The following is an 18,042-nucleotide window of genomic DNA, read 5'->3' as shown; positions in this document are numbered from 1 at the left end:
CCGATGGCTAGTGAGGAATTCAATTCATCCCAAAAGCCGATGGCTAGTGAGGAGTAACGTAGCTAGCTAGCAATAATATGAGTACTCATTCCATTCGTCCTCAACAGGCACACACCTCAACACTTCAGTCAGAGAGGGAATTCAAAGTCAATTCATCCCACTAGACAAGCTAGCGAGGAATTCAATCAATATACATGATAGCTGTGGTTTTAAACCATTTACAATGCTTTTCAATCAATAAGTATCCATCAAATATCATTCAAATAATTTTCCACAATTTAAAACAATAATATACAAATAGTCATAATTTATTTCAATTGAAAAATTCAAAAGAAATAACTGTTGTACACAAACCTCTGATAAATGTCTCTTGGTCCTCACTCAGTGTTTCCTTCCCTTTCCCTGAGTCTTTGCTAACTGAAACACACAATTTGAAATGTTTTAGTACTCATTTATACTGTCTCTAATAATAAGGTTCAATAATTAATTTATTGAATACTATTATTCCCCCTAGTCAATCTAAGATGTTGACCCTTGATGCATTCTAGGTGAATTAGGTTTTAATGTTACCAATATGTCACATTTGTAGCCTTTTAGTATTAGTACATGTTACCAAATTCACTTTCAAGTATATTGCATTTTATGGCAATTTGCTGGATTTCGGTATACTAATTTTACCTAGCCGGATGACCTAGTTCCCTTGGTTTTCAGGTTCCGGTCCAAACTACAAACTTGTAGGTCTATGTCTTATTGCACACGGGGCAAAATTTTAGGTCATTCTGAGTTGTGTAGACCAAGTTATGGTCAATTTACCAATGCTGGACAGAATGTACCAAAATGGTAACTTCAGGTTATTTTTAGGTCACTTTTGGTTCGGCCAGTTTTTGGACTCGAATTTGTGCAAGCTATTTGGCTTGGTTTTGGCCATTTCTAGGCTTTTGTGTCTTCATAAGGATTGTAGATATATGTCTCAACTATTCATGGTAAAAATTTCAGGTCAATTGGACCTGTTTTGAGTGAGTTATGGCCAAAATACTAACTGCTGCCCAAATGGTCAATTTTCAGGTTTTCAAAGCACTAATCCGGATTTGGTCATTTTTCAAGTCACCTTCTAGGCAGAATTTTGGTAAGCTTCCTTCATGAAAGTTGGCATATTTTGTGCCTAGTTTCACCTTCAATTGGTCTCATACCAATTGGAGCCACACACTTAAGGTTCTAAGCTAAAACATACACTATCCTATTACAATTTGTTCATTCTTTACCAATTGCACATCCTATGCTTACCAAGTTAACTCTTCCATGCCAATTCTGGTTTGTACCATAATATTAACACACTTTACTTTATATTTTTGGTCATTTTGGCAGCTTGTAACCACTCTCAACATACACATTATAACCCAGAATTTTTCAAGTCCAATTACAACAATTTAACCACATGACATACCTCATTTACCTACCCAATTCTAAACCATTATTCATATACATATGCTGCCATCATAAGCAGCATAATTCAACAATATTTCATGAACTCAAACACTTCAATCTTCTTCATGAAGCTGCCACAAGTTTACACATACCCATCAATTTTTATTTTCACATTTTAAGCTTACAAATCAAACCTTACACATGGAATTTAACTTCAATACAATTAAACATTTAAATCATCATCCAAACCACTATTTACATACAAGAACAAGCTGTTCATAGTAAGGTTTCATGGCTGCCAAAATGTACATCTCCATTAATTCATCAAACTTCAAAAATCCTTCCATAAATCAACTACCCACAACACCCATTCAAAGTTTAATGAAACAAGAATTAAAAATACATACTTACCACTTTTGAACTTCTTCAAAACCTCACCAAAATTTATCTTTCTTGCTACCTATGTGTTGCCCATGATGTGTAGACTAACTTTAATGAAGAACTCTTGAAGAAAATAGGGCTCAATCATGGAGTTTTAATGTCTCAAAGGTGGGCGGCCATGGGAGAAATCTCCCAAGATTGGTTCGGCCAAATGAAATGTAAATGGTGAAGAAGATGAATGCAGAATATTAGTGGAAGAAATCTGTCCACTTATGCTTTTATATGGTGCATAATGGTCCACTAACTCAATTAAATAATAAGGTAATGTTAAACTTTTTAATTATTCACATTATAGCCCATAATTTTACTTCATTATATTTCATTCCAACTTCAACTTTTCATGTAATTTCTAAACTTTAACACTACTTTATTTCCATGGATATTTAGGTCAGAAATCAACTCGGGGTGTCAATTGACCACAATGCCTCTATTCGGGTTTTATTCCCGATTTTTCGGTAACACCGAGTTTTGTCGTTTTCTCGATTTCTCGTCTTTCTTTGTACTAATTAATTAATTTTTATTTGATATTTCTAATGACATTTATACTTTAATAGATGTTCATTTAAGTCTTAAAAATATTTTTCAGGGTTCCCCGCGGTCTAGGGCTAGTCAACGGTCCACGCCGCAACTTCCCAGTGTGGTCACCCATCGCTATGGTTCTCGGCTCGTTTAACTTGGTTACATTTCATTGCTATTATTTTTTCTTTATTTTTCTTGTATTTTCTTTTCTTGTGTTTTATTATTTTATGTCTTCTCATCAATATTTAAGTGTAGTTCTAGGTATCCTAGCTGTCCGGACAGACACGGGTCACCGGAACAGTAGAACGTACTACTGAACATAGGGGTGTTACAACGAGAGAGCATTAAAAACTAAAATTTAGTAGTAAAAGTCCATTACTATGGCCCTATTCAGTAATATTAGCTGTTTCAGTAACTGTTAACTATTTTAGTAATTGTCAACTGTTTTATTAGCTGTTAGATATATTGTTGGTGGTTAGCTATTTATATAATAATTTAAAGCAGAATTATTTAGTAAAAATTGAATTAGCTTTTAAATATAAAAATAGTGATATCATCTTATTAATCCTAATTAAAACGCTTTTTTAACCTCTAAAGGCTAAAATGAGTAGCTTTTTATAAATCACTCTCTCAATTTAAACACTGCTATAAATATTATGTTATCGAACAATATAAATAAAAAAAAAGTAATATTTTGACTATAGATAAAACACTTAACGCTACCTTAAAAGTTATTACTGAATAGGACCTATACCTGAAATGTAACGCCCTCACTTTAGATAGTCCGTACATTCTACTGTTTTGATAACCAATGGCTTTCCGGATAGCTAGAATGTCTAGAATTATATGTAGACTAGAGTGAGGGGTCATAAATAATTTAAATAATGATAAGAAAAATCAAGGAAAATTTTTAAAATAAAATACAATGAAGTTAAATAAGCCAGTGCCCTAGCGATGGGTAACCTAACGGGAAGCGACTATAAAGACAGTTGTCGACCCTATATCAGTAGGAAAACCTTGTGAAATAATTTCTAGGACTCCAGAGAAGATTCATTGAGGTTTCGATGGCATTATAATTTCAAGAAAATATTTAGAAAATTTTATCAATCGGTACAGACAATTTTAGCTCAATAAGCTAAACAAAGGGCAGTTTGGTCATTTCGCCTTCAGAGACGATTTTTGACCAACTTGTCTAATTGAGTAAATAAATTATATGACATAAAATGTGAATAAATATTGCTAAAAATTAAATTAAAAATGAGTAAAAAAGAAAAAAAAAAGAAAAATGAAAGTAAATGAGACTTATTACATCATACATGTGTCACCATAATGCAATAAAAACCCCATAGCCAATCACAACCCAACAAGCACTCATAAATCAATTTAAAAAGAGATAAATGAAAAATAAATCTGCTCATCTCCTCAACCAAATTTAGCAGCCACTCCCATCTCTCTTAACCTCCATTAAAACTCTCTAATCTCTCTCTTCTAAGCCTTAATTTCTTACCACAAAACCCTAAGTTTCTTTCACTAAACCTTGTCAATTCCTCTTGGGAGAGTATTTGGCAGCCTAGAAAAAGAAAGAAAGTAAAGAAAAATTGAGGATTAACCAAGAGAAAATTCTGCTCACACAAGGTTAGTGCATAAAACAAGTTCTCTTCTTTCTTTAATCTTTGTAAGCATGCTAAATCAAGTAGAAATTGCATAAAATCAAAAGAAAACCATGAGTAAATAAAACCTCTAAATGTTGGCAGCCATGAGAAAGTTTGAGAATTATTGGTTTTTACTGAAATTAAGTGGTTATTTATGTTATTGATGAGTATAGATGATGGATAAAGTGATTGGTATGAGTTTAGTCTGTATATGCCATGAATTGGAATTTTAGAGTTAGGGTTTGAGACAAAATTTGGGTTTTGCTCATATGTTAGTGAATGAAAGTCCTAATGGTCAATTAGTGACCATTTGGCTATGGTTGATGAGGAATTGAAGTGAATTGTGACTTTGGATTTGAGGTTGGGTATGTTGCCTCATAGGATCTGCAGGGCTGGATGTGAGTCCAGCAGGTTTGGGCAACTATAACTTGAGTTGTGTAGGTTCAATTGGTGCAAGACCAATTGGACATGAAACTAGACACATAATGCCACAACTTTGATGAAGAAACCTTACTCAGAAAATAAACTTAGAATACCCTAAAAATTGATCAAATCCAGGTAACCAACCTGCTAGTCCTGGAAATTGACCAAATGAATAACTCAGTGTAGAAATGTCCAAATAACCTAAATTTTATATCAATAGAAAGCTTAGACAATTTAGAACAACTTTCATGTAGAACACAAACTCAAATTCTAGACTTAACCTAATGGAATTGTCCACCAAAGTCAAGACACAAAATCTGGCCGAACCAATTCTGCCCAGAAATTCTAGGCATAAATCAATCCGGCCAACTATGGTAAAATGGCTATAACTTGAGCTAAAAAACTCCAAATAGAGTGATTCAAAAAGAAAATTAAAAAAGACACATAAAGGAATAACTTTGATGAAGAAAAGTTTATTAAATTCTCACTGTAGAATTGCCTAATGGAACAGTAAACTCTAGCACCCAAAAATGAAAATTTTAATTTATTTCCTATTAGTTTGAAGTATTGATTAGCAACCAATGCCAACACTTTTGTGAATCAAAATGTGTTAATTTCATGTGGTTAGAACTCATGTAACTATTATGTATGAGAAAGTCAATCTTTGAAGGGAAATGGTCAAGTGAATAGTAACTCCAATGATATAGGAAATGGTATACTAAATTAGAAAAACTATTAGGATGGTTAATATAGATAATGTGATTAATGAATTTAAATTCTTGAAGTTGAGTGACTCTAGGATTTAATTTCAAATTTAGTTAAATTTGAAATCCATGAAATATTCATGGATTACTTGAAATATGAATGATAATTTATATAAATAGTGTAATGAATAAATGGATCATGTTAATATATGAATGAGACATTAGTTATCATTATTGTAGAAAGGAAAAGTACTTTGAGTACAATGGTATATGGGAACCATTATTGTGAATTGTGATCAACACGAATGATATAATGAATAAACATATAAATTATGATGAAGACAAAATTTATATAAAAATGTATTTTAAAAATTTATACTTCTGTTAGAAAAAGAATTGAAGTGTTATAAATTATAATTGGAATTTATCATAAAATAATAAAGTCATAAAACACAATATATTAACATTTAATGATATTATGTGCCCTTGTATTGCCTAGACATATGTGTTAGATTAGATAGATTGGCATGCCAATAGGGTATTGTTTTAACAATACTGCATAAGGCTTTATGTCTGTATTCATGACTTTATGCTCGCACTCATGGCTTTTATGCCCGATTACTTGTTATCATATTTTTTAGCCAAACTGATATGTTATCATGACTTTTTACCTATATTGATTGCATACGTGGTTGACGTTCTGCATTTCATGTCCCATGGTATGATGGCCCAAGGCACTGCGGTGTCCGGTGCGAATGACCCGTTATCCAGTTTAGTCAGCCTGTCATAGGTTTCTCGGTCAGTGAAATTTATTAAAATGAGTTAAGAATAATAGCAACTAAAAATATTAATAATTAAATAAAAGAGTAAGAATATTTAAAATAAATTAGATTAGTTATTTAGTAGAAAGAATTGAAATGAATTTGAAAGATATTAAAATTTAATTATTATGAAATAATCTGCGATAACCTAGAAAGTATTCAATAAAATTTGCAAAAAGAGATATAAGTATATTACTACTGTGAATTTAGGAATAAATTGCTTCTTATATTAAACAGGAATTTTTGAGTCTGGATCTGCAGAAGTGTCAGAAGTGTTCAAGTTGTCACCTCTTCAGCAATGCATGTAGATAGGTCTCACAAAAGTTATTTTATATATTTATAATTAGTTATTAATTGTAATATAAATTATGGTATTATAATTAATTTGTACATCATGTAAATTGTTAATTTATGAAATTAGCTTGTAAATCATGTAAATTATGAAGTTTGAAAATTTTGATACATAAATTGAGTATGAATGGATATATATGCAAATGAGTTGCAAGAATTGAATGTGTGATGAGATGACTATGAAAATAACTGATAAAATTTTATTGTGAAAATATTATTGAAATTTCAAGCAGGTAAATCGTGAAATACGCCAAATGATAATAGAAACAGGGAAAACTTTGTTGGTTTCTCCATAGAAAAATAATTGATATTAAAATATAACGAGTTTAAAATTATTAAAGAAATAAATTAAGATAAGTTAGGGTGCTCCAGCACTGAGTGTGACATGTCTTGCTCGACTACACTGTAGTTGGGTAAGAGGTGTTACATGAAGGCCTATTTAGATTCTTATAATTTGGCCTAATAGTAAGTATTTAAAATTTTTAAATAAGTCCTTTTAATTTTTTTTACAAATTAAATACATTTTTAATTTTAAAAATAAATTAAATAAGTCTCTTTAATAGATAATACCTTTAACTTTTAAAAACACAAGAGACTGAATCATAACTTGCCTTTAATTAAAATCCATCCAAAAATGTTAATGAAAATCTTGTAATGCACATGATTCTCATTTGCTATCCTATATATTTGATTTGTAAATTTATTACGTTAGATTCATAAGTTGTTTTTTTTTTAAAAATAATTTAAGAAGTTTTTTTTATAGATTCATCATTTTTATCTGTTACTCTTACCAACTTAATTATGATATCACAAAGAAGTTTTGACTTTTTGTGTATGGAGGTAAACTAGTGATATAAACTCACAAACATAGCACAAGAAAACTAGTATCAGAGAGATGAGGTAAAATATATATATATATATATATATATATATATATATATATATATATATATATATATTTATTTATGAATTGAAAGTAATAATTTATCTAATTTATTTTTATTAACTAATTTATAAGAATTTATTTCACCTATTTATAAAATTTATAGGGTTTGTTTAATTTCAAAAATTTTAAAAGACTCATTTGACTATTAAGCTAAATTTTAGATGCTAAATAGACTTTTTCACCTGTATATAACTCTTAAAACCCCTAGAAGAAGGAAAAAAAAAAAAAAAAAAAAAGAGCCCAGAAGCGCACTTCCTTTAAATATCAAACAGTTGTCTACCCTCATCCTTCTTTTGCAGCCTCTCCTCTCCTCTGTCTCCTTCTCTACTGGAAATTGAACGCTGGGAGGGGAGAAGAAGAAGACAAGAGGAAAAGAAGAGGAGAGGTTTATAACTCATCAGATCAATATGCAGCAAAGCAACGGTCCTGATCTGAACTCAGCACTGCCGACGCCGCCGACGCCTCAGCAGCAGCAACAGCAACAGCAACAACCACATCAGAATCAGCGGCAGCAGCAATGGCTCCCACATATGCCGCCCCATCTTCAGCAGCAGCAGCAGTGGATGGCGGCTATGCAGTATCCGGCGGCGGCTATGGTGATGATGCAGCAGCAGATGATGATGTATCCACAGCAACACCACCATTACATGGCTTACTATCAACAACAACAGCAACAGTACCAAAAGCAGCAGCAGCAGCAACAGCAACAGCAACAGTATCAAAAACAACATAAATCACAGCCACAGGGAGCGTCCGAAGAGGTCAAGACTATATGGATCGGTGACTTGCTTCATTGGATGGATGAAACTTATCTGCATAATTGCTTCTCTCATACAGGCGAGGTATTAGTTTTTTTTTTTTTTTTTATTTCTGGGTCGTCCAGATTTTTGTTTCCCGGTGTTGCAAATATTCTTTTTGCTGCACCCACTATTTCAATTTCAAGATTTATATGGAACTGAAATTTACCTACCTTGCAGCTCCTTGTGAAACTTGTAGCATCCACTGACTTTTGTTTTGTCAAAATTTATATGCACCTGAAATTTGCTTAGGTATCACAGATGAAGCAGTCTTTCTGTCATGAAAGGAAGAATGATTTGTTCATTTTCTTGTTAGTAATTGTATCTCATGTAATTATATCATGAACCTTGAAATGTATCTGCTTTGACCTCAAGTAAGCATGTGTTAAAATAGAAAGTAATGTTTTTTAGGGAAAAGTTTGGACTTTGGAGAAATTCCTTGTGGTAATAGGCTTTAATCAAGGGGGGAATGGTAGTTTATTTTATTTCAAACAAGTACATCTTGGGATTTCGTTGAGTACTTAAAATCATATTTCTACTTGTTAGATCTGACATGTCATCTGTGGCTCCAATATAGATTACTTGAATTTTTAAGGAAAATTTGCTCATATGGAATGAGATACATTGTACATTGTTTAGAGAGAAATGTGGGCCTTAAATTTGCCAACTATATGCTCTATCATAAAAAAAAATATATATTATTATTAGTAAACCAAAAAATAAAATAAGTTTTAGTGAATTCACACTTCAAACATTACAAATGAACAAATCTATGTAAAATTCTTAAAATTCCAAAAGACTGTCCAAGCAAACACGACAAAGCTACATTTATATCCATCCTATAATAGATTGTGCAAAAGCTATCAAAAATATTTATATAGTATACAAGCAACGCCAATAAAATTCAACAGTCAATTGATGGCATCACCTCCAAGTAAAGAAAGCCAGTGTTCTCCATCAATAACCTCATCAAACAATCAGTTTAATTTTTTAGAAATCCAAACAAACTCAACTTTTAATTTCTCACAAAACCCAACTCGTCAAAACCTAATCAAGCAAGCAATCTGTGAGTCAAGCAAGCATGCAAAAACCCCTTTTCATGAAATTGCTGGTGATGTTTTAAGAAGGGTGCTGTTGAAGACAGCTGCAACCAAGATGCACACGTAGAATCCATTGTGGCATTGCATACATAAAGTATAATTAAAATGGGCCAGCTAGGGGTCAAGTTTTCATGCCTTGCTTGCCTGAGAAAATCCCAAGGTGTACTTGTTTGATACAAGATAAATCACATTACTGATTTTCTTGAAGTGCAGAATCGCGGGGGTGTAATTTTGCCTTTTATTTATCATATTCTGCCAAATGCAGGCACTTTATACTATTATATTCTTTCATTTATATCTTCCATTTGATATGTGCTTTTGGACCATTATTTGTAACTTTAATTTTATTATGAGCCATGGATTTGAGTTGCTGGAGCTGTTAAATCCAGTTAGTTGTTGCTATGTGCATATTCCACAACCCTTTTATCTGTTGAGGTTCTTGTACAGAGAATGTTGTTTGTATAGCCCTGGGTTACTCTTTACTTTCTAATGTTGCTATCATTAAATCTACAGGTTTCCTCTGTTAAAGTGATACGCAATAAGCAGACTGGTCAGCCAGAAGGGTATGGATTTGTTGAGTTTTATTCACATGCAACAGCTGAGAAAGTTTTGCAAAGCTATAATGGCTCTGTGATGCCAAACACAGATCAGCCCTTCCGCCTTAATTGGGCAAGCTTTGCAGGTGACAGGCGATTGGACGCTGGTTCTGACCTATCTATATTTGTTGGCGATTTGGCTGCAGATGTGACTGATGCTATGTTGCAGGAAACCTTTGCCAGTAAATATCCATCTGTCAAGGGAGCCAAAGTTGTAACTGATCCAAACACTGGCTGTTCAAAAGGTTATGGTTTTGTTAGGTTTGGTGATGAAAATGAGAGGTCAAGGGCCATGGTAGAGATGAATGGAATTTATTGCTCGAGTAGGCCCATGCGCATAGGTGTTGCAACTCCCAAAAAGTCATCTGGATATCAACAGTATTCTTCACAAGGTAACATGATCCTTCTAACCGTGTGTTGTAGATTTAGGGCTAGGTTACCTAGAATGTGGCTTGCTTTGGTATGTGGAAGTTTCTTTCAGATTGCTTAGTGGGAAGTGGGAACAAAATAGATTATTCAGATTGCAAATAAATATAGAAAATAGCATTTAATGGATTAAAATAAGAATAAGCACAGGTGTCCTAGTGATCCATAAGTATACAATTAATTTCAATTAAAAAATGTTAACTACTTCAATGCTATAAAAAAAAAAAATCCAAATCCCAAAATTTAATTGTTGTTCTTTTGTATGTTTGACAACTTTGTTATAGTTCAATGGTGCAATTATTGTCTAGCTGCTTATGATTTCTGAGACTCCAAAGGAGTGAACAAACTGCTATAGGAGGTAGATGGGAAATTAGATAAAATTAATTCTGCACTACAATTACGTTTCCTTTGCTACTAGTTTTGATATCTCGCTCCTTGTTATTTCTCATTTTCACTCTTATATAAGTGGCTAGACATAACAAGTTTTACTTCATTTAGTTTTCTAATATGTTAGCGTCCATTTTGACATCTTAACCATGTATGGTTTTTTAACTTTTTAGACTTAGGCCGTTATATTTGCATCTAGTTATAATCAAAACCCCAAATGTCAGTTCACTTCTTGTCCTTCTATGTGTATGCCATATAATTGTTGAAATCAAGGGCCAAGGAGTGTGGATTGATAAACAGGTAGATCTCCATGTTGAATTGGCTTGAAATTGGGCTCTTCGTCACCAAAATGAGCCATTTTGGTTTGGTTTGCCAACATTTATATGCCCTTTATTTTTCTTATATAGTACCAATGCGGGACTTGTTCCCACAAGCCATAGTCCAATAATAATTATACCTTGTTGGGTTGCTAGCACAATATTCAGTACAATAGCCAAAAGAAATTCAATTGATTCCCTTTGTAGAGAAAATTGACTAGGCCTAATTCCACCTCATAAGTTTGTTCAAGGAAAAGAGGTTTTCCAAATCATATATTTAGTACGAATTCCTAATCCCAAACCAATGTGGGACAAGACACCCTCTTCTCGCTTTGGTATGAATATTTGGAGCATGAAGTTTGCAGGCATGAACATTTTCGGGTGGCCCAACATTGAAGCAGGGTAACTCTGATACTATGCAGAGAAAGTGAACGGGATTTAACTCTACCCCAAAAGCTAACTCAAGGAGAAGAGGTTTGCCTAAGTCATATATTTAGCAGAAATTCCTTATTCCAAACTAATGTGGGACCATTCTTACATTTTTTTTTTTTTTTTTTTTCTCTCACGTATGGTTGCATTAATATCATGTACTATTATACTTATAATGTCTACTAAAGACTGTGTTCTTTGCTTTTGGACATGCTCAACTCAACTCAACTCAACCAAGCTATTATCTCAAAAATTTGGGGTCGGCTATATGGATTCGCTTTCTCCACTCTGAACGATTTTGGGTTAAATCCTAAGAAATGTGTAATGCTTCTAGGTCATGTTGTACTACTCTCCTCCAAGTTAATTTAGGTCTACCCCTTTTTTTCTTTCTATCCTCTAACCTAATGTGCTCTACTTGTCTAACTGGAGCCTCCGTATGTCTACGTTTTACATGACCAAACCACCTCAATCTCCCTTCTCTCAACTTATCTTCAATTGGCACCACTCCTACCTTTTCTCTAATACTATCATTACGGACTTTATCTAGTCTAGTATGGCCACTCATCCACCTTAACATTCTCATCTCTGCAACTCTTATCTTAGATGCATACGACTCTTTCAGTGCTCAACACTCACTACCATATAACATAGCCGGTCGTATGGTTGTATGGTAAAATTTTTCTTTCAATTTATTGGGAATTTTACAATCACATAAAACTCCCGTGGCACGTCTCCACTTCAACCATCCGACTTTAATCCTATGACTAACATCCTCCTCACATCCCCCATCTACTTGAAGGACTGAACCTAGATATTTAAAGTGATTACTTTGGGGCAGTATTACTCCATTCAAACTAACTCCTTCCCTATCACCAGTTTGGCCTTCACTGAACTTGCAATGCATGTATTCTGTCTTCGTTCTACTTAACTTAAAACCCTTTGACTCTAGAGTACTTCAAAGTTCTAGCTTTCTATTGACTCCTTCTCGTGTCTTACCTATCAGAACAATATCATCCGCAAACATCATGCACCAAGGAATACTCTCTTGTATATGTTTCGTCAGTTCATCTAAAACTAATGTTAAAAGGTAAGGGCTTATAGCTGATCCTTGGTGTAATCCAATTGAGATCGGAAAATCTCTTGTGTCCCCTCCCACTGTGCGCACAATAGTAGTTGCTCCTTCATACATATCTTTCAATACTTGTATGTACCTAATAGATACCTTCTTTTGTTCTAACACATTCCATAAGACCTCTCTTGAAATACTATCATAAGCCTTCTCCAAATCAATAAAAATTATGTGTAGATCTTTCTTCACATCTCTATATTCCTCCATCAAGCTTCTAATGAGAAAGATCGCTTCCATAGTTGAACGACCGGGCATGAAACCAAATTGATTGAGAGAGATAGAAGTATCATGACGTAGTCGATGCTCCACAACTCTCTCCCACAACTTCATAGTATGGCTCATGAGTTTAATTCCCCTATAGTTTGAGCAACTCTGTATGTCTCCCTTATTTTTAAAAATAGCTATTAAAATACTATTCTTTTATTGGAAAAGGGAGATGAATCTCATGCAAGGTGAGATTCAATAATGGGATTATCCATTTAGTACTGGACCTGTCATCTATAAAAAGTAAAATTGGTTAAGTCACGGTGGATTGTAGACAACCAGATTATATTAACTTAAATATTTATGCTTATTTGGTGGTTTATTTTCTGAGTGCCTTGTAGCTTTGGTGTTTAAATTCTATCCTTAAATTTGTACCACTTACATTGTAGCAGTTTCTGTGCCTCTGCTTCGATTTCATGGGCCATCTTGCTGTAGAAACTCTTACTAATTATCGGAATGTTGGAATTGTGATGTTAAGAATATTGTCTCCTTTTTTTGGTGGGTTATTTAGGTGGAGATGTGTATGAGAATTCTTTGGGGTTTTAAGGAAGAAGTCAGTGCAAAGACTGGGTAACTGGGGCATATAATTGGGTGTCCTGTAATCCTCTTATATCTTGTTGAAGCTTACTTTATCTCCTTGCCATGAGCAGGGGCTGTTAAGTAGAATTACCTTATTTATATTGTGCTATATCAGTTTGTTTGTGTTTGTTCTTTCAGATCTTACTCCTCGTTAAGAGTGGAGCCATTTGGCCCTCATCTTTCTGATTTTGTTGTTGTTTGGCACTTAAGCCCCTAAGAGCTAGTAAACTTACTAAAAATATTGATGAATGCATTAACTTAAGTATATTTAATTATTTGTTCCTTCATATTGAATTTTAAGGCTCAATCAGTTTGCATTTCCTGTCATTAGCTTTGGTGTTGGCTGGTGGACATGCTCCAAATGGTGCTATGGCCCAGGGATCCCAATCTGATGGAGACTCTAATAATACAACTGTGAGTTTGGCTCTCTCATGCTGAATTGTCCGTGCAGTGTACACAATTGTATGAGTTTCATTCATGTAATTTCGCAGATATTTGTGGGAGGAATTGACTCTGACATCAGTGATGAGGATCTGAGGCAGCCTTTTTCCCAGTTTGGTGAGGTTGTGTCTGTGAAGATACCTGTTGGGAAGGGATGTGGTTTTGTGCAATTTGCTAACAGGTACTCTCCTTTATTTCCATGTCAGATTAAAATTTTGCATTAATTAATTTCCATTTGTCAGAAATGTACTGTTTCAAAACATCTTGTTAATAATGATAAAGACAATTTTAAAGGAGTTGGTTATATTTAGATATAATGTTGCAAATCTATATTTTAAAGTGTTAGGGATGGTAGAGAACATGTTATTGACTTGATTTCTGTGGCCATGTAATAAGCCCAATATGTTGTCTTGTTTCACAGAAAGAGTGCTGAGGATGCGCTGCAGAGTTTGAATGGCACAACAATTGGAAAGCAGACAGTTCGCCTCTCTTGGGGTCGCAGTCCAGCACACAAGCAGGTAAATTTGGTTGACCACAGAGCATGTTTAGTTCCTTAATCCTTGAAGGCTATCTAATTTTATTGAGTACATAACTGTGCCTTCTCTTTTTCATCAAGCTAAACTTCTATTTTGCATGGTATGATGAAAGTATTTTAGGCTGTCAACTTGTCATCGAATGGTATCTCATACATCACTTTCTTTGAAATCAAACATTCAACAGAAAAATAACACAGATGATATAAATATATATTTGAAACTTGCATGGAAGCTTTTCCACTTCCAACTCCAATATTCCATTGCTTAGATTTCTCTCTCTCTCTCTTCTTCTTCTTCTTCTTCTTCTTCTTTTTTTCTCAAATGCTTTTGATTATCATGTCAACTTTTGTTAGGGATCTCTACATGCTCTTTCCCATCAGTAGCTATTTTTATTTATTATTATTATTTTTTAAAATGGGGCTTATTGTGGCTACTTTTTTATTTTATCATTATTATTAATTTTTTTTTTAATTTGTGTTTGGCAGTGGAGAGGGGATCATAAATATAATCAGTGGAATGATGCATATTTTGGAGAGCAAGGGTATGGTGGATATGGATATGCAATGGCACCAAAGCAGGATCAGAACATGTATGTTGCAGCTGCAGCTTCAGGCGCATCTTAACTGCAGCACAACAATTACCAACAGCAGCTTGTGGGACAGGCCTTCGTCGGCTGTCATCAAAACTATGATTAGATGTAGGATTGCTTTAGCCGCTGCTTCTGCTTCTGCTTTGGCTTTCTGTACTCTGGAGGATTTTGTAGCTTTGATTGAACTTTTATGTCATGAAGTTGTGTTGAAGTTGTATCAATATTTGCTGAATTTTTTTGGGTTTGCTTGGAGAGTCCCATTGATGGGTGGGAGTCTTTAGTTTGTTGGTGTTAAACTTCAAGCAACAAGAAATGATGAAAGCTTTTTGACTATTTGTTGATTCTGCTTATAAGTTAGGAATTCTGAACTGGGTTTCTGGAGTTAAAATTTTTGTTAAAATTTTTACCTTATTCTGTGAAATTTGTGAGCAGATTTGAAACGTTTTTCATTTTCATCGACTCCAATATTGTCACACTGATGCCATCATAATCACCACTGTCAAAATCATTTCTCACCCCCACTGCCCACCACAGTGGCTGCCACCATCACCCTCTACTAGCTAGTGCAGCGCCGCCACATTATCTCCACAATCACCCTTAATATTTCATTGGCACCATTGCCCTCACCATCATCGTCAGCTCTGCTGTTAATGCTATTACCAATCCGTATCATCGCCACCATCATCACTATCACTATTATCTTTAGATACCATACTAAATTGCAATTCCCACCTCATTCCCTATTGTCACCACCACGTTGCCATTGTGCCATCACCGCTATCACCACTCTTACCCCCTTTACCATTACACCACAAATCAAATCATTCTACCTCTTTAACTATTATTATAATAATCTCTATTATCACTGCTACCATTTTTCTCGCCTCCATTGAGAGAGAGAAAGAGATGAATGAGTTTTAAGATGCAAATTAAAATTTAAAAACGCTTGCATGAGATGATGAATGAAATTAAGTCCTAAAAGGTTATATATGTATCAACCATTTAACTACTGAAACTTGATTTCGTCAGTATTCCATTCAAACATGCAGTAGATCTTACATGAGTAGCCCACCTAATTAATTAAGCTGGAACTTGTTATATTAAAACATAGTCATTAAATAACATTGATTAAGCAAATCCAGCAAAACTTATTGTACTTTGAACAGATTTTTCTAATACAATTCAAGACTCATCAAAGTATATATAAGAACAAAGAAATGCAGAAGAATTATTAATACATGATAAAATTAAAAGTATATAAACCAATAGAAAAGCATTGAGAAGATCTTGTTATTAGCTAACTTCAATTCTACATGAAATAACGATTTCAGTTTCATGAGTTCATCCTTCATAAGAAACCCAAAACATCCCAAAAATTAAAAAGACGAAATATTATGTCTCATATTGGGCATCTCGAAAGGATGGACAGGACAACAGTGCCCTTATCCCGCCCCTTGAGAGTACAGTTTCCTTGGAAAACCACAAGGCATTCTCGCAGCAAATTCAACAAGCTCCTCCAAGCATATGGTGCAACTTTCACCGTCACCACACACTTTCACACGCTTGAGTACCCTTAACTTTTGAGCGTTCGGCACCATATTTCCTCTTTCAGATTCCGCAATTCAAGACTCATAAATGTAAGAACAAACAAATTCTGAAGAATTCTTCGTACAATTAAAAGTATATACCAATAGTAAAACATTGCAATGGAAGATCTTAATTCTGAGTAATTAATTAATTACAACTCTACATGGAATCATGGTCTCAATTTCATAAATCCAAAACAACCCAAGAATTGAAAAGAAGAAATATTATTTTTCAGTGGGCATCTCGAAACGACAAACAGGACAATAGTGGCTCTTCTCCAGCCAGTTAAGAATGCAGCTTCCATGAAAAACATGGCCACAAGGCATGCTCGCAGCAAATTCCAAAAGCTGCTCCAAGCATATGGTGCAACTTTCACTGTCACCCACTTTCACGCACTTGAGTATCCTTGACTTGCGAGCGGTTGGCACCATTCCATAGTTTCCTCTTTCAGACTCCCTCATCATAATTCTGTCAATCACTTCTGTTTCATCGACGACGAAAGAAATCTTTTCGTTAACTATCTTGAACAGCAATGGTAAAAACTTGCGTTTCTTGGATACCCAGTAGCTAATCTTATCAACTCTCTCCATTATCTTTAAAACCAATCTATCAAGCCGATGTGATTCCACTCCTAGACCAGCCAACCTTGGCGAAATAGCATTGTACAGGGCACGCTTGTTCTTTAAGAGGCTAAAATCCAACCAGAAAGCAACTGGGAGTGATTGGTCACATAAGCTACCAAGAGGGGTTCGTCTTCCATTGGGTGATACGCAAATCAGTCGGCGGTGGACATGGTAGGAGAGCTTGATGTAAACTTGCAGCGACGAAGATTGGCGCCGGCGACGGCAGTCTGCTTCTTGTAGCTCCAGTTGTGGGAGTGGCTCGACTCTCACAAGGAAACGCTCCATGTTGATTTTTGGGTGATGATCAAAGTGGGTGTTCGTAACGCAGAATAAAATTGCAGTGGGGATATATAAACCTTTAATACTTGCAAAGCAAGAAAAGCTAGGATGCCTACTCGTACTCGGATTTGGAGTTCCAGCTAGCCAAGAACTATCCTTGTATTAATTGCTGGACTGAGAAATGCCGAGGTTTATTCATTAATTTAAAGTATATTTGATGTGGATATTCTTAAAAATTGAATTTACAGTTCTATATATGAAAAAGATAATGGTATTGAAAGGATATGGTTTTAATAATAGTGATAATTGAAAACAAATGTCTACCCTATCCTAATTGATTAATGTCGGCATGATACTAGCTTATTAATTATGAGATATGCCAAAAATAAATACACCTCAATCTCTTTATTTTTAAATTGAAATATGTTTTTTATTCGAATCAGGTAGATTTTATTTATTAGGTATCTATTATTCAAATTATTTATATACATAATTAATTAAATGTAAATATGCATATTTTTAATAATATTTATAATTTTATATATTATATTTTAAATAAATAAATCTAAGTGTTTTATAAAATTATTTAATTTTTTAAAATATAAATTATTAATAAAAAATATATTTTTATATAGAGTATAAATTAAAGTATATAAAATTAAATGAGTTAAGTTATTATTT

The 18,042-nt window shown here is 34.0% G+C and overlaps 2 protein-coding genes across 2 annotated transcripts; one reads left to right on the top strand and one right to left on the bottom strand.

Annotated features, from left to right (window-relative positions):
- The first annotated feature begins 7,516 nt into the window (after positions 1-7,516).
- Positions 7,517-15,205, top strand: LOC110633154 (polyadenylate-binding protein RBP47). The gene is made up of 6 exons (XM_021781660.2): positions 7,517-8,124; positions 9,693-10,167; positions 13,638-13,720; positions 13,798-13,928; positions 14,169-14,265; positions 14,769-15,205. Exons 1-6 carry the CDS (start codon positions 7,690-7,692, stop codon positions 14,904-14,906), a joined length of 1,359 nt encoding a protein of 452 aa, XP_021637352.2. The 5' UTR covers positions 7,517-7,689; the 3' UTR covers positions 14,907-15,205.
- Positions 15,206-16,683: 1,478 nt separating this feature from the next.
- LOC110633158 (uncharacterized) lies at positions 16,684-17,367 on the bottom strand. The gene has a single exon (XM_021781664.2). It carries the CDS (start codon positions 17,365-17,367, stop codon positions 16,684-16,686), a length of 684 nt encoding a protein of 227 aa, XP_021637356.2.
- Between the last annotated feature and the right edge of the window lie 675 nt (positions 17,368-18,042).

This window comes from Hevea brasiliensis, chromosome 2 (genome assembly GCF_030052815.1).
Source record: "Hevea brasiliensis isolate MT/VB/25A 57/8 chromosome 2, ASM3005281v1, whole genome shotgun sequence".
NCBI lineage: Eukaryota > Viridiplantae > Streptophyta > Magnoliopsida > Malpighiales > Euphorbiaceae > Hevea > Hevea brasiliensis.
The sequence above is the reverse complement of the archived record's forward strand: the minus strand, read 5'-3'. Positions and strand labels throughout refer to the sequence as shown.

Excerpts from the sequence above, each read along its gene's own strand:
- LOC110633154 (XM_021781660.2), top strand. The coding sequence starts at position 7,690 with ATGCAGCAAAGCAACGGTCCTGATCTGAACTCAGCACTGCCGACGCCG. Across the intron at positions 13,721-13,797 it reads GAGACTCTAATAATACAACT|ATATTTGTGGGAGGAATTGA; the intron begins GTGAGTTTGGCT and ends GTAATTTCGCAG. Across the intron at positions 13,929-14,168 it reads TTTGTGCAATTTGCTAACAG|AAAGAGTGCTGAGGATGCGC; the intron begins GTACTCTCCTTT and ends CTTGTTTCACAG.
- LOC110633158 (XM_021781664.2), bottom strand. The coding sequence starts at position 17,367 with ATGGAGCGTTTCCTTGTGAGAGTCGAGCCACTCCCACAACTGGAGCTA.